This window comes from Sorex araneus, chromosome 7, assembly GCF_027595985.1.
Source record: "Sorex araneus isolate mSorAra2 chromosome 7, mSorAra2.pri, whole genome shotgun sequence".
NCBI lineage: Eukaryota > Metazoa > Chordata > Mammalia > Eulipotyphla > Soricidae > Sorex > Sorex araneus.
In genome coordinates this window covers 14,205,397-14,217,830 of record NC_073308.1, presented here as the reverse complement: position 1 = coordinate 14,217,830, position 12,434 = coordinate 14,205,397, and the positions used below count along the sequence as shown (strand labels likewise).

Sequence of the window (12,434 nt, the reverse complement as noted above, 5' to 3'; positions counted from 1 at the left end):
TGTTCTGACCATTCAGATCAAGCCTGTACTCCCTTTCAGAGTTTCCAACATTAATTGATTGAACTTCAGGCATTACAACATTTATCCCTGTAGAGATCATTTTTACATTTCCTTGGGAAAATGTGAATGTGCCACGTTTTGTTTTCAATACTGTATGAAAACAGGACAAAAAAATAAAACAAAAAATTTAGAAGACACATCTCATTAAAATAAAATTGTTGGATTTTATTAAAAAAATAAAACAAACCTCAGCCTCAGACCTCCCCTCAGCAGGGCCCAGACCCCCTCAGCAAGCTCCAGACACATGACCTCAGAGCCGGGAGTCAGCCCTGAGCACAGAGCCGGGAGTCAGCCCTGAGCACAGAGCTGGGAGTCAGCTCTGAGCACAGAGCTGGGAGCCAGCCCTGAGCACAGAGCCGGGAGCCAGCCCTGAGTACAGAGCTGGAGTCAGTCCTGAACACAGAGCTGTGAGTCAGACCTGAGCACAGAGCCGGGAGTCAGACCTGAGCACAGAGCCGGGAGTCAGCCCTGATCACAGAGCCTGTGAGTCAAGTCCACACTCTTTAGGCCTTCGGGAGCTGGAACTGGGAAAGCGGGGCTTCCCTTGGGTCTGTAGAGGTGGGAATGCGGGGGAACACAACATTTCTGTGGACTGGACAGTGGTGGCGGGGAGCAGGGAGCCCTGACATCCAGACCCTCAGGCAGCTCCTGCAGCCCCTGGGTCTCTGGAGGCTGTCCTGGCCTGGCCAGTGAGTGGGCCCAGCCGGGCTCCATGCTCCTCTGCAGACGTGGCCACCCCCGCAGTGCCCGAGTGCAGAGTGTAGGAGGCTGAGACACTCTGCCCCTCTGGCTGGGCCTCCCCTGCACGCCTGATAGAGCCAGATGTAGGGGCTGCTGCCGCAAAGTTAACGGAGGCTCACGCCACAACAGCCAATGCCAGGCGGAGGGCGCCAGGCCTCAGGTCACCTCCGGTCAGGGGAAATGGAGCCGCGGGCAGGGAGCAGATTCAGGCCCTCCAGAGAGTGGTGGTGCCCACTCAGTCCGCTGCAAGCTCAAGAGCTGCCTTGGGCCAGGCCTGGGCTCCCCAGAGTTCTCCTCCAGGAGGGCTGAAGATCCCAATCTCCTCCGAAGGCCCTGGACCCCCTCCGTAGGCATGGCCTGGGTGCTCAGTGCCACATACCCAGGACAGTGTCACGGAAAGACAGGGCCACTGGGCAGAGGCTTGGGGCGCAGAGGCTTGGGGCAGGATTGCGGGGAGCGAGGGAAGCCCCCAAAGCTGACTTGGCACAGGCTGGCCCTGGCCCATGGGGTCCTGATGGTGGACGAGCCCCTCAGGGGTGAGTGCTTGGCTGCCATACCCCACAGGGGACCCCAGTGCCCCCCAGGCCCCCAGGGCCGCTCTCCCGTATGCTGCACCCCCCACACCCCCACATCCCTACAGCCCAGCCCCAGCTGCTGTCCTGGGTGGACGTTACAGTCAGTCTGATCCAGGCCGGAGGGAAACAGAGTTCCAAGGTAGGAGGGAAAACCTCAGCTGCCCCCCACACCGGAGAAGGGCGGGGCCTGAGCAAGAGAGTCTGCCAGGAACCCCCAGCTGGAGGAAGCTCCCAGTCTGGCAGGCGCCCAGGCGGGGGTCCTGCAGAGATGGAGGAGACCAAAGGGCAGGCTAGCAGGGAGGGGTGGATGCGGGGCAGACCATGGGCACACTGGAGATGTGGAGCTGAGGGCGACAGCAGCCAGGATGGGGAGGTTCGGGACCCGCTCGAAGGTGCAGGGGTGAGTCTGAGTCTCCTGCCCACCTGGCTCTGCGCAGAGGAGGAGGAGTTATGTCTGCTTTCCTGAGAGGCCCTCAGGGATGGGAGACAGGAGGAGGCACCCCAGACTGGGCACGTCCTGGGCACCCCGGGCCAGCTGTGACAAGGAGACCCGGGAGAAGTGTCGCCAGAGGAGGGCAGGAGGGGAGGACCCTCTCACTCTCTCTCTCCCTGGGGTTCGGCCAGGTGGGAGCTGCCTGACCTTCCTAGGTGCCTCAGGCCGACCCCTCCCCACGCCTCACCCTGCCCTCAGCCCAGGTTCTTCCCCCAAAGCCTCCATCCAGCAGGCCCTCCGGACTTCCTAGGGTATTCTCTCCCCCCAGCACCACTGAGCCCGGCCACAAGTGGGGCACGACTGTCATCATGTTATCATCATGCCACACTTTGCCCTTCACCTGCCGCTCAGATAAGGTAAGCAACTTGCATGAAGTCACACAGCCCTGGGTCAGAGATGCCTTTTCCAGGCTGAGCTGGGACAGTCTTTCCTGCACACAGGGGACCCCTCAGGTGTGGGGGCTCTGAGGACAGAACCTCCTCTCCTTCCTTAGTTCTGTGGTGCCTGCCCACCAAGTCCCCTCCTGCACAACTTCTCATATTGCAGGCGGTAGGGACACCCCACCCCACTTTCCATCGGGGACAGGTTCAGATAAGCCACATGAGTTGTAGCCACGAGAGGCATGGACGGAACTGGAGAGCCTGCTCCGTAGCTGTCCTGTCCGTCCACCCACATGGGGGCACTGGCGGGGGCCGGGCTGGAGGAGGTCCTGAGGCTGGCTCTGGAGCAGGACTGGGGGTGCCTCTCAGCCCCCAGGAGACCCAGAGGGTTTGTATGGGAGGGCACCTCTGGGGAGCCTCCTGGCCCGAACTCTCTGTCCTTGTCCCCAAAGGTGATTTGGAAACTAAGACCCAAGGGGAGGGGTTTATTCACACATACATTCATGCACATGCACAGCATGCATTCACGCGTGCACATTCATTCCTTCACACACTCCCATGCACACACATTCATTTACACCTGCACACATTCACCAATGCACACACATTCATTCCTTTGTCTGTTCATTCACACATATGCATGCATACATTCATTAATTTACTCATGTACTCACATACTCTGCACACACTTATTCTGTCACATACTCATGTAAGTGCATTCATTTGCTCACACCTGCGGGCAACCTAGTGGGATAAAGCTGTTAGAAGACACCAAGTGGACACACCTAGTAGCACCCCCGAGGTCCCCCAGATGAAACAGGGGCACAGATGGACACACAGTTTCTTTCTCCCGAAGTGCAATTCAGTGTGGGTGCCTGGGTCCCAGGGCAGTGGCGGGCTGCTGGGAGCCGGGGGACCCTCGAGTCTCTTCCGGACTACTTTCTCCTGCAGAGGAACAGTAATGAGGGACAGAGCACGATGCTCCGGCCCCCTGCAATGGAGTTCTCAGAGGCCAGAAGGGAGCATATGAGGGTGGGTCTGGGGGTGGCTGTCCTGCTTGCTGGACACTGCTCCACACTGGCCCCCCCACCCCCCAGGATGTGGCCTGGCTCCTGGCTGTGCTGGACCCACCCGGTGCTTCCTTCCGCGGCTGAAGCATTTCCTGTCCCAGGCCTGGGGGGCTGGACCAGGTGGTCACACTCAGGAACAGCGGGGCTGGGGTAGTCTCTAGCTCTGAGGGAAGGCTGAAGGGACTGAGGCTGGGGGTCATGAAAGTGGGCACAGGCACCGGCCAAGCTTGAGGACCCCTGGGGTACTGGAAGCCCCCAGAAGCAGCCCCCAGGAAGTGCCCAGTGAGAAGGTGGTGGACCTCCCCTGAGGACCTCTAGCCTGTTCCAGTGACCCTGGCTAGGGTCGAGGGCAGCCACCCACCTTCTCCTGGATTGTGGGTGTGCAGGGTGTGTTCCCGCTTCCCTATCAAGGCCCTGGGCCCAGCAAGCAGCCCTAGCGGATGACACCAGGGCCCTTGGGCACAGGCTCCGGATGGGGCACTCCCCCAACTCCACACCCCTATTGCAGGGTCTGACCCCCATGAGACCCCTCATGGCACTGCCTGGCCGGGGAAACCCTTCAGCCTCTCAGGGGCCCCTAAGGGTGGGTATTGAGGCAGAGGAGTTTGGGTACTGCCTGCCTCTGCCCAGCTGGGTTCCCTGCAGGAGCAGGTGGGAGCCGTCCCAGAGCCCTGAGTCTGGGTGGGCCAGGAGGGGGGCTGTGGAGCTGGTCTCTTGCTCCCTGCACAATGGTCAGAGCTGGGCCCACACAGCCTTCAGGTCCTGCTTGGCCCTGCTCAGACTGTGCCTGAGCTGGGGAGAGGGGCTCTCCACTCTCTGCTGGGGACCCCTGAGACATCCTGCCCCTTCTCACCTTCTTTTTCTTGGAACTTGGGGAGGAAGTGAAAGGGCAGAGGGAAGCGCTGGCCCGCGAGGGGAACAGGCCCAGGGCCTCCCAAGTCAGCGTATCTCACAGCCAAGGAACCCTCCTAGCCAGCAAGGAGAAGCCTGGGATCTCCTGGGCCCCCAGTTCCTCCTAGGACCTCCCCGGAGCCCCTCCCCGACCTTTCACCCTCACCACTGCTGGAGCTGCCCCAACTCCCACGCGGTCAGCAGACCTTCCCGAGCTGAGTCCTGTCCCCCTGCCCTGCCTGGGGACAGTGCACTGCCCTCCCTTTGCCGCTCAGACAGACGCACGGTCCCGGCATCCATCCTGACATTCTGGTGCCCGGTGCCCCCCTTGCATTGCAGGTCTGCACCCCAAATAAATGGTTAAAAATCTGTGAGTGGCTGAACTTGGGGTCCCTGTTGCCCAGTCCCCTTCCCGCTGCGCCAGCTCGGAGGCCGGCCGCCGCCTGTCCCAGAGAGAACTTCAGGCCCCGGGTGTCCAGATTCCGCTGGGTCGCCGGCCGCAAGGTGGCTGGAGGTGGCTGGTGGACTCCAACCCGGGTCGGGGGGCGCCGTGGCCAGCAGTCCGGGTCCAGACACCCGCCGCCTCCCCGTGGTCCCATCAGCTCCCAGACGCCCCCTGCCGGCCGCGCGCAGCAGGACGCACTGCCGGGACCGCCTGGCGGCGCGCGCACAGCCTCTGCCGCGGACCAGTCTGGAAAGCCAGGCCTCTGCGGTGTGAACGCCAGGTGGCGCTGCTCTCCGCCCCCAGGGCCAGCCCCGGGGATCGAGGAGATGCCCTCTGCCCGTGGGCTTAGTCTCAGTGACCACTGGGCACTGCCGTGCAGCTGCTTTAGTTTCTGTCCACAAACCCAGCCTCTTCCCACACAAAGGTGTTTGTCCAGGCGCCTCAACTGCCCTAGTCCCTGTTTAGTTCCCTTTAGATTACACTGCCTTTACTGAAAATGGGGCTCCATCCAGCAGTGCATAGGTCACACCCTATGGCCTCACTCCTTCCTGGTCCTGTTGTCCATGCCCAGTGGTTAATTCTCATTTTGTTTTATTGTTCATCTATTTTATGACCTTTCTTTGTACACAGGAGCAGCATAGAACTTGCTTTGTCCCTTCTGGCTGATTCCACTTTGCATTAGCCCCTTAAGTTCCCTCCATTTACTGCAAACATTGCAGTAAACACACACTTTTGTGTGTGTGTGGGTTTGGGGTACCATATGGGGTGCCTTGGATTGAACCCACATCAACCTTGTACAAGCAAGCACCCCGCGCCCTGTGCTGTGGCCCGTGCCCCTGTGACATCTGAGCAGGCTGTCACGGAACGAGCCACCCTTGGAGCTGGGCTCCACGGCTCCTCTGTGGCAGTGAGCACAACACAAGGCACAAACATGCAAGCCACTGGCACATGATAGTTTCTTGTCCCCAGCAGTGGGCACTGGACCCCGTGGCAGAGCCATTTATTTAAGTCCCTTGAGAAACGGTAGCATTTTCTAGAAGGGGGCCCGCTGCCCTTCCCACATGTTACAGGTTTTTCTACCATCATCACAACTTTACTTCAAATGTAAAACTATGTCCAAAACCACGCCAGGCCACAAAATTGGGTGCCACAGCAACCTGTGGTCTGAGCTTGTTTGCCAGAATCCCTAGAAGAAGCAAAGCTGACTGTGAAGGGCTCATTGGAACAGGTGAGAGTGTGTGTGTGTGTGTGTGTGTGTGTGTGTGTGTGTGTGTGTGTATGCATCTGGTGTGTCATCACGAGAATGTGTATGAGTGTGTGTGTGTGTTTGTCAGGGTGACTATGTGAGTGTGTGAGCATAAGTATATGTGAGTGTGTCAGTGTGTGTATGAGTGTGTTTGTATGTGAGTGAGTGTGGTGAGTGTGTGAGTGTGTGTCAGTGTGTGTGTCAGGGCGACTGTGCGTGTGTGAGGGTGAGTGTGAGTGGGTATGTGTTAGTGTGAGTTTGTGTTAGTGTGAGTGTGTGCATGAGTGTGTGTCAATGTGTGTCTGTGTGTCAGTGTGTGTCCGTGTGAGTGTGTGAGTGTGTGTGAGTACATGTCAGTGTTCGAGTGTGTGTCCGTGTCAGAGTGTGGAGAACGTCTGAGGAGCGGGGAGAGCTCCTCGGTGCCCCGCCTCCCTGTTGGTGTTGGTGCCCCAGGGCTCACTGATGGCTCGGGGTGATGCAGTGCAGGGAGGCGAGGCGCCCCGGGCAGACGCGCTGACAGCAGGAGCACAGGACCCCTGGCCCTTCTGAGCCAGCGCTAGGGTGAAGGCAGCAGGAAGCAGGGCACAGATGTGCCAATTCCCTTTCTGTGGGGGGCAGTCTGCCAAGCAGTCCAAGGCCAGGGGCTGCCCACTCCCCTTAAGACTTAGTCCACTGGGCCCACCCCATGGGTCCACACAGGGCCTCAAGGGTGAGCAGTGCCTGGAACTGTGCCTGGCAAAGCCCCCTGCCCGCGAATGCCCCAGTCCCCTTCCGGCCTCTTTCTCTCCGTTTTTGGGTTCACACCTGGCAGTGTTCGGGGCTCACTCCTGGCTAGGCCCAGGGAACCCTCCGTGGTGCTGTGCGCAAGGCGAGCGCCACGCCCTACCTCTCTCTCTGGCCCCACAAAGAAAACTTTTAACTAGACTGCTCGGAGCAAGGGCCAAGGGAAGAAATGCAGGGTCCCAGCCAAGCACAGGTAAAGCCAGGAAGGCTCGGGGTGGGAAGTGAGTGGGGATGGTGGCGGGAGGGGTTGTCCTTCACAGGTAGGAGGCCTGGGCAGGTGGCCAGGCCACTTGAGCGTCTGGGAGATACGGGCCAGGTCTCCACACCCCACCGTGGGGCTCATAGCCTGGGAAAGGGAATTTCCCCAGAGAAAGTGGGTTCAAAGAAGCCTAATTTGACCCCCCAGTTTCAAAACCCCAAGTGGGGGTGCCCCACGAGTGCTGGCACCCTTGGGGACAGCAGAACCAGCCTCTGCATCTGTGCCTGGTGCCTGGTGGTGTGGTCTGGTGCCAGCTGCCACTGGTAATGAGGCAGGTGACTGGTTGTCATGATTACCAGCCTTCAGGGACAGGGCTCCCACCCCCACTCAGCTCAGGCCTTTCCTGAGCTGCGCCCACTGGTCCACCAGAGACAGGGTCTCCCTTTTCTCAAGAAAGTGGCAGTGTGGCCTTCTTCAAGTCACTCTGACTCCTCACTGGGTGTCCAGGGCCCACACTTCCAGAGCCTGACAAGAGGACCCGTCCAGGCTGCAGGGCAGAGCCACAGACTCAGACAGAAGGGGTGCATGGACCCCACTTTCCTGTCCCTGCATCACTGACCACTGACTGTAGGTCCACCCAGGTGGGGGTCATAACAGTGGACCAGTGTCGGAGCAAGGGCCAGTAGGGGCAGGGGTGGGTTGGCCGCGTGGCCTGCTTTCTCCCGTGCCTGAGGAGATCCCTTCCAGGGCAGCGATGACTATTCTGTGCCTGCATACAGGGAAGGAGAATTCCCATCAACAAGCCCAGAGAGGGTGGAGTGGAGCCAGAGGGACAGCACAGCAGGGAGGGCATCTGCCTTGCACTCGACCGAGCAAGCTTGACCCCCCAGATGGTCTCCCCAGCACCACCAGGAGTGTGGAGGCAGGAGTAACCCCTGAGAATCGTCAGGTGCGTCCCCAAAGTCAGAAAAAGAAAAGAGAGGAAAGAAAAGGCAGAGTCCGTGGGGGCCTGTCTCCGAAGGCCATCCAGAGGCCCCGAGGCCCAGAGGCCCAGAGGCCATGTCTAGGTCCTGCCAGGGGCACCAGGCCACACTCGCCTGTCGAAAGGGATGGAAAGGGGCAACCCCAGACCTGGACCTTTCTGTGAAGAGGCTCTTAGTCCTGCCTGCTGAAGCCCACCCAGGGGCTCCGGGTGCTGGGCCCTGCACCTAGTCAGGGCCCCCGAAGAGGAAGGGGTGGTCTCTCGCGAGCACAGGGCTTGGCCTCCGCTCATGGTCCCTGGGGACTGCAGATGGCAGCTCAGGTGTAAGAGGCTTAGGTGTGTCCTGGGAAGCTGATCAGCCTAGAGGTCCCAGGACACCCAGAGGCGCATGCGCACACACTCCCAGCCCCGCAGCTCCGCCCCGACCTTGTTTTCCAGAGGGTGACAATGGGGAGAGCAGTGGCTCAGAGGGAGGACGCGCCCAGGATGCCCCCAGCCTGCCTGTTCCACGCTCTGCCCTGAAGGGATCCAAACCCCTTCTCCCAGCTCAGGGGCAGGAGTGGAACCTGAGTGGACCTGACAAAGCCAGGTAAGAGGGTGACCACTGGCTGTACCCTGAGCAGCAGCACTCTCAGGAGGGAGAGGGGCCACTGGCTGTCCAGCACAGACAGTGCCATGGTGGGGTTATGGCACCCAGCGGGGCTGTGGCTGGGGGCAGGTCTGGGCCCTCCAGAAACTGGTCTGCTCTGCTCAGAGAGTTGGGGACCCTGCAGAATCCTGGGGTGAAGCCTTCCTCCATTTCTCTGTCCTGCCCTACCCACCTCATCTTTCCCTGATTGTCACACACAGCCCTGATCGTCACCTCCCGTGTCCCCACTCCCTGGCGAGTGCAGGGCTGGATGCATGGTGTGGGCAGGTGGTCATGGGCAGGGCTGAGAGCCTGGGGTGCTGCTGGGGACAGGCCCCCAGGGGAGCTTCGTGCCTAGCCGAGGGGAAGTGTTGATGCCAAGAGGGCAGAGTGTATGCTCTTGGCCTGTGACCTTCACCGCCTTCTCCCATGCAGAGCCACCAACCATGGATTGATGCTAGGACAGAGCTCTGGGCCTCTGGGGCCTGCTGGTTCAGGTTCAGCCTGAGCCTACCCAGAACCCTCCTGCTCCTGAGGTGGATGACCACTGCTGCGGGGTCAGAGCCCTGCTCTGGGCAGGCACACCCCATGTTCTGGCCCCCCTGCCCCAGGCCGTTCTCATTCTCAGGGGTGGGAGCTCCAGCTAGGCGGTTTCTAACAGGCATCTCCTGGCTCACCAGCATATTCCAGACTGTTCCAGGGATGGTTGGGGGTGTTGAAGAGGGAGGAAGTGTGGTCAGGGGTGGCAGACAAGCCTCTCAGCTCTGGTCCACAGACACCCACAGCCCCTGGGTTGACCCTCAGAATTTCCCACTGGCCTGGTGAGATAATGGCCATTTTCATAACTTAACAGCCTTAAAACTGGGTTCTGATTCTGCCTTCTCCAGTTGGGGAAACTGAGACTGGGAGCAGACACGGAAACGATCTGGAAGGGCAATCAGGATGGAGGGGGCTCTGTTGCCCTCTCCCTCCCGGGCTCCCCCCGACCCTCAGTGACCAGTCGCATGACATCTCACTGGCCTGAGGATAAGCCTTCTGGCCTCTAACCCTTTCCCTCCAGCCTGGGTCTGCGCCAGCCAGACCTCAGAGGCTCCTAGAAGCACAGCAGCCAACTCCAAGGCAGAAGTAACCAGAGCCTTTACCAGAGCGCAGCCGGCAGGGTGGGGGCAGCAGAGGGGAGAGGGGAAGCTCAGAGCACCCCACCCTGAGAGCCCCCAATCTGCACAGAAGGCCCAGAGACCCCCAAGACTCAGTCTTAGGTGGGTGTCCCTGCCCAGGCCTGCCATGTGGGTGTCTATCCTTGAGGCGGCTGGCAGGAGTGCGCCCCGAACCCCGGCCTCACCCTGTCCTTGGGCGAGGTTTGTGCTGAACTCCGTTCTACTTGCTTGTCTTTGACCTGGGGAGATATCCAGGGTGCAGGCATCTGTCTGAGGTTCCCCCGCCTCAGGCCTTGGGTGCTGAGGCCAGAGATCTCCTACTTGGTCGCCCGCCCACCGCCAGACTTCTTGGGGTGTGTTCCAGGGTAGCAGTATCGTGCTGTGAACCCCACTGCTAGGGGGATGAAGGGCCCTGGGGGGAGGTCCCACTGGCTCTGCTTAGATGGTCCTGGTGGCAGTGGACACCGCAAACCCCCCCCCCCCGGGTCCTGACCCCTAATTGACAGGAAGACCTGACAAGAACAGGTTTCATATGACAGAGTGTTAGACTCATCTGTTGCAGCAAAAGGTGTACCGTTTGGCGTCTGAGCCCCCCTGCAGCGTGTGTGAGGTTCACCCACCAAAAAGGGCAGCTCCTCCGAGTTAGGGGAGGAGGGAGCGGAATTCCAGCGCTCTTGCGGGGCAGAGCTGAGGTAGGGTTCACCTCTAGGGTGGAGTTGAAATAAGGCCCCGCCCCTGGGGGGCTGAGTCACTGAATCTGCTGCCCTGCACACACAGCTGGACCCTCCTCCACCGCACTTTTGTGAGCTGGGGTCCGAGCCTGCCTCCAGCTCCCCTCTCATCTACCTTTCTCTGCATCGTTTCTTTTCCTGTGGCCTCTCCTCCCCTGGTGTGCTTGCGCAGGCGCGAGGCTTCCCCACACGCCCTCCTTTCTGCCCACAGAAGAAGGGGGTCCCCATGCTCTCCTGTAGGGCCCCTGCCTGCTCCACATGGGGCACCGGTGGGCAGGGATGTGGAAACAGGACAAAACAGGTGTCCACCCACACAGCTCCAGCTGGGGCTCCGAGAGCTTCTGGTGCAGGCATGTGAAGGAGGGGGAGCCCCTTAATTCATCGGGGAGGACCGTGCTCGGCCAGGGCGGGCAGGCGCCTCCCCCGGCTGACTTCTCTTACAGAGTCTGCTTGATTGGGGAGCCCAGCACAGGCCAGAACAGCGCAAGGTGGACCCTGGCCTGTCGGAAGCTGGGGCCATGTCCCTCCTCCCCTGGCTGCGGTGGCCTGAAGCCCCCACACGCCTGGCAGCCCGGAGCCCAGCCGAGATGGTGCTGGACACGCTGATGATGGAGCTGCTGGGACAGATGCGGGAGGCAGAGCGGCAGCAGCGCCAGCGCAGCCAGGCGGGCGGGAAGGTGCACACGGGGGCCGACTACAGCTGGCTGGCCAGCGCGCCCCGCAGCGCCTACGACCTCAGCCCGGGGGAGCGGCTGCAGCTGGAGGACGTGTGCGCCAGAGTCCCGCCGTGCTACTGTGGCCCCGCCATCCTCAGGTATCCCCCGCTGCCCCGGGACCCCGCCACCCTCGGGACCCCACGCCCGCAGGACCCCCACGCACCCAGTTCTTTGCCACCCTCAGGTCCCCACCATGCCACCGCTTCTCTGGGACCAGCAGCCGCGGGCACTGTGGTGGGATCCAGGCCGGGCAGTCTACGAAGGGCCAGAAAGCCCTGCGAGGCTGCGTGGGAGGGCAGGCGGGGTGACTGGCGAGCTCTGGGGTGCAGACCGTGAGCCTGGCCGGCACGGACACTGCCCGGGACTTCCTCCAGAGAGGCAGTGTCCACCGCGCGCGGTGACCGTCCGTCCTGTCCCTCGGTCCGGCGCAGGTTCCGGCAGCTGCTGGCCGAGCGCGAGCCCGAGGTGCAGGAGGTGGCCCGGCTGTTCCGCACGGCGCTGCACGAGGTGCTGGAGCGCGCCCGGCGCGAGGAGGAGGCGCAGAGACTGACCCGCCAGTGGCCGCGCGGGGGGCCCGCGCTCGCCTACCGGCCCCGCGCGCGCATCGCGCCCTTCGCCCCCGACATCCGCACCATCTCCGAGGACGTGGAGCGCGTGGCGCCGCCGCCGCCCCGCGCCTGGAGCATGCCCGAGTTCCGGGCGCCCCACGACGACTGAGCGCCCCGCCCTGCGCGAGGAGGGGCCGCGGGGAAACTGAGACTGGGGCGACCCCTCCCCCTCTGCAGCCAGGCTCTACGGGGCAGTGCCTGCGCCCCTCACACTGGGAACTAGCGCGGCGGAGGAGGGGACGGTCAGCGGCGGAGGAGGGGTCCGGCCTCCCGATTAGGGGCCCAGGGTCTCCTGTCACTCCTGCCCGCTGGCGACGGAGCGGAAAGCTCTGGAAACAGCTCCCGGTGCCATGACCCTTGTGCTGGACACCTGCAGACTGGGGGATAGGGCGTGTCTCCCACGGGCAAAGGCCAGGTTCCTCGCACCAAGTGGGACGAGGGGTGAGCACCCCTGCAACTCGGAAACGTGCCTGGCTAGAACATTCGGCTCCACGGGCGGAGGACCCCAACGGGCCGGGGGGCTCCGCGAAAGCAGGTCTGGGCAGCCAGGGCCACGTGGGGGCTGGTGAAGACCAGACATCAACTCGCTCAGTCTAAGCACCGCATGCAGTGAAACCGCCCGCGCACCTCCCCAGGAAAGTGACAGGCGCCCCTCCCCATCCCAGCAGGCCGCACTGTGCGAGCCTCCCGCCCCCTGCAGAACCCCTGGCATGGCTCACCAGCCGCTCT

At 61.8% G+C, this 12,434-nt stretch overlaps 1 protein-coding gene across 1 annotated transcript; it reads left to right on the top strand.

Moving 5' to 3' along the window:
- Nucleotides 1-10,899: 10,899 nt before the first annotated feature.
- On the top strand, nt 10,900-11,814 carry RD3 (RD3 regulator of GUCY2D). Its single transcript, XM_004613034.1, has 2 exons — nt 10,900-11,195; nt 11,529-11,814. Exons 1-2 carry the CDS (start codon nt 10,900-10,902, stop codon nt 11,812-11,814), a joined length of 582 nt encoding a protein of 193 aa, XP_004613091.1.
- Nucleotides 11,815-12,434: the final 620 nt, after the last annotated feature.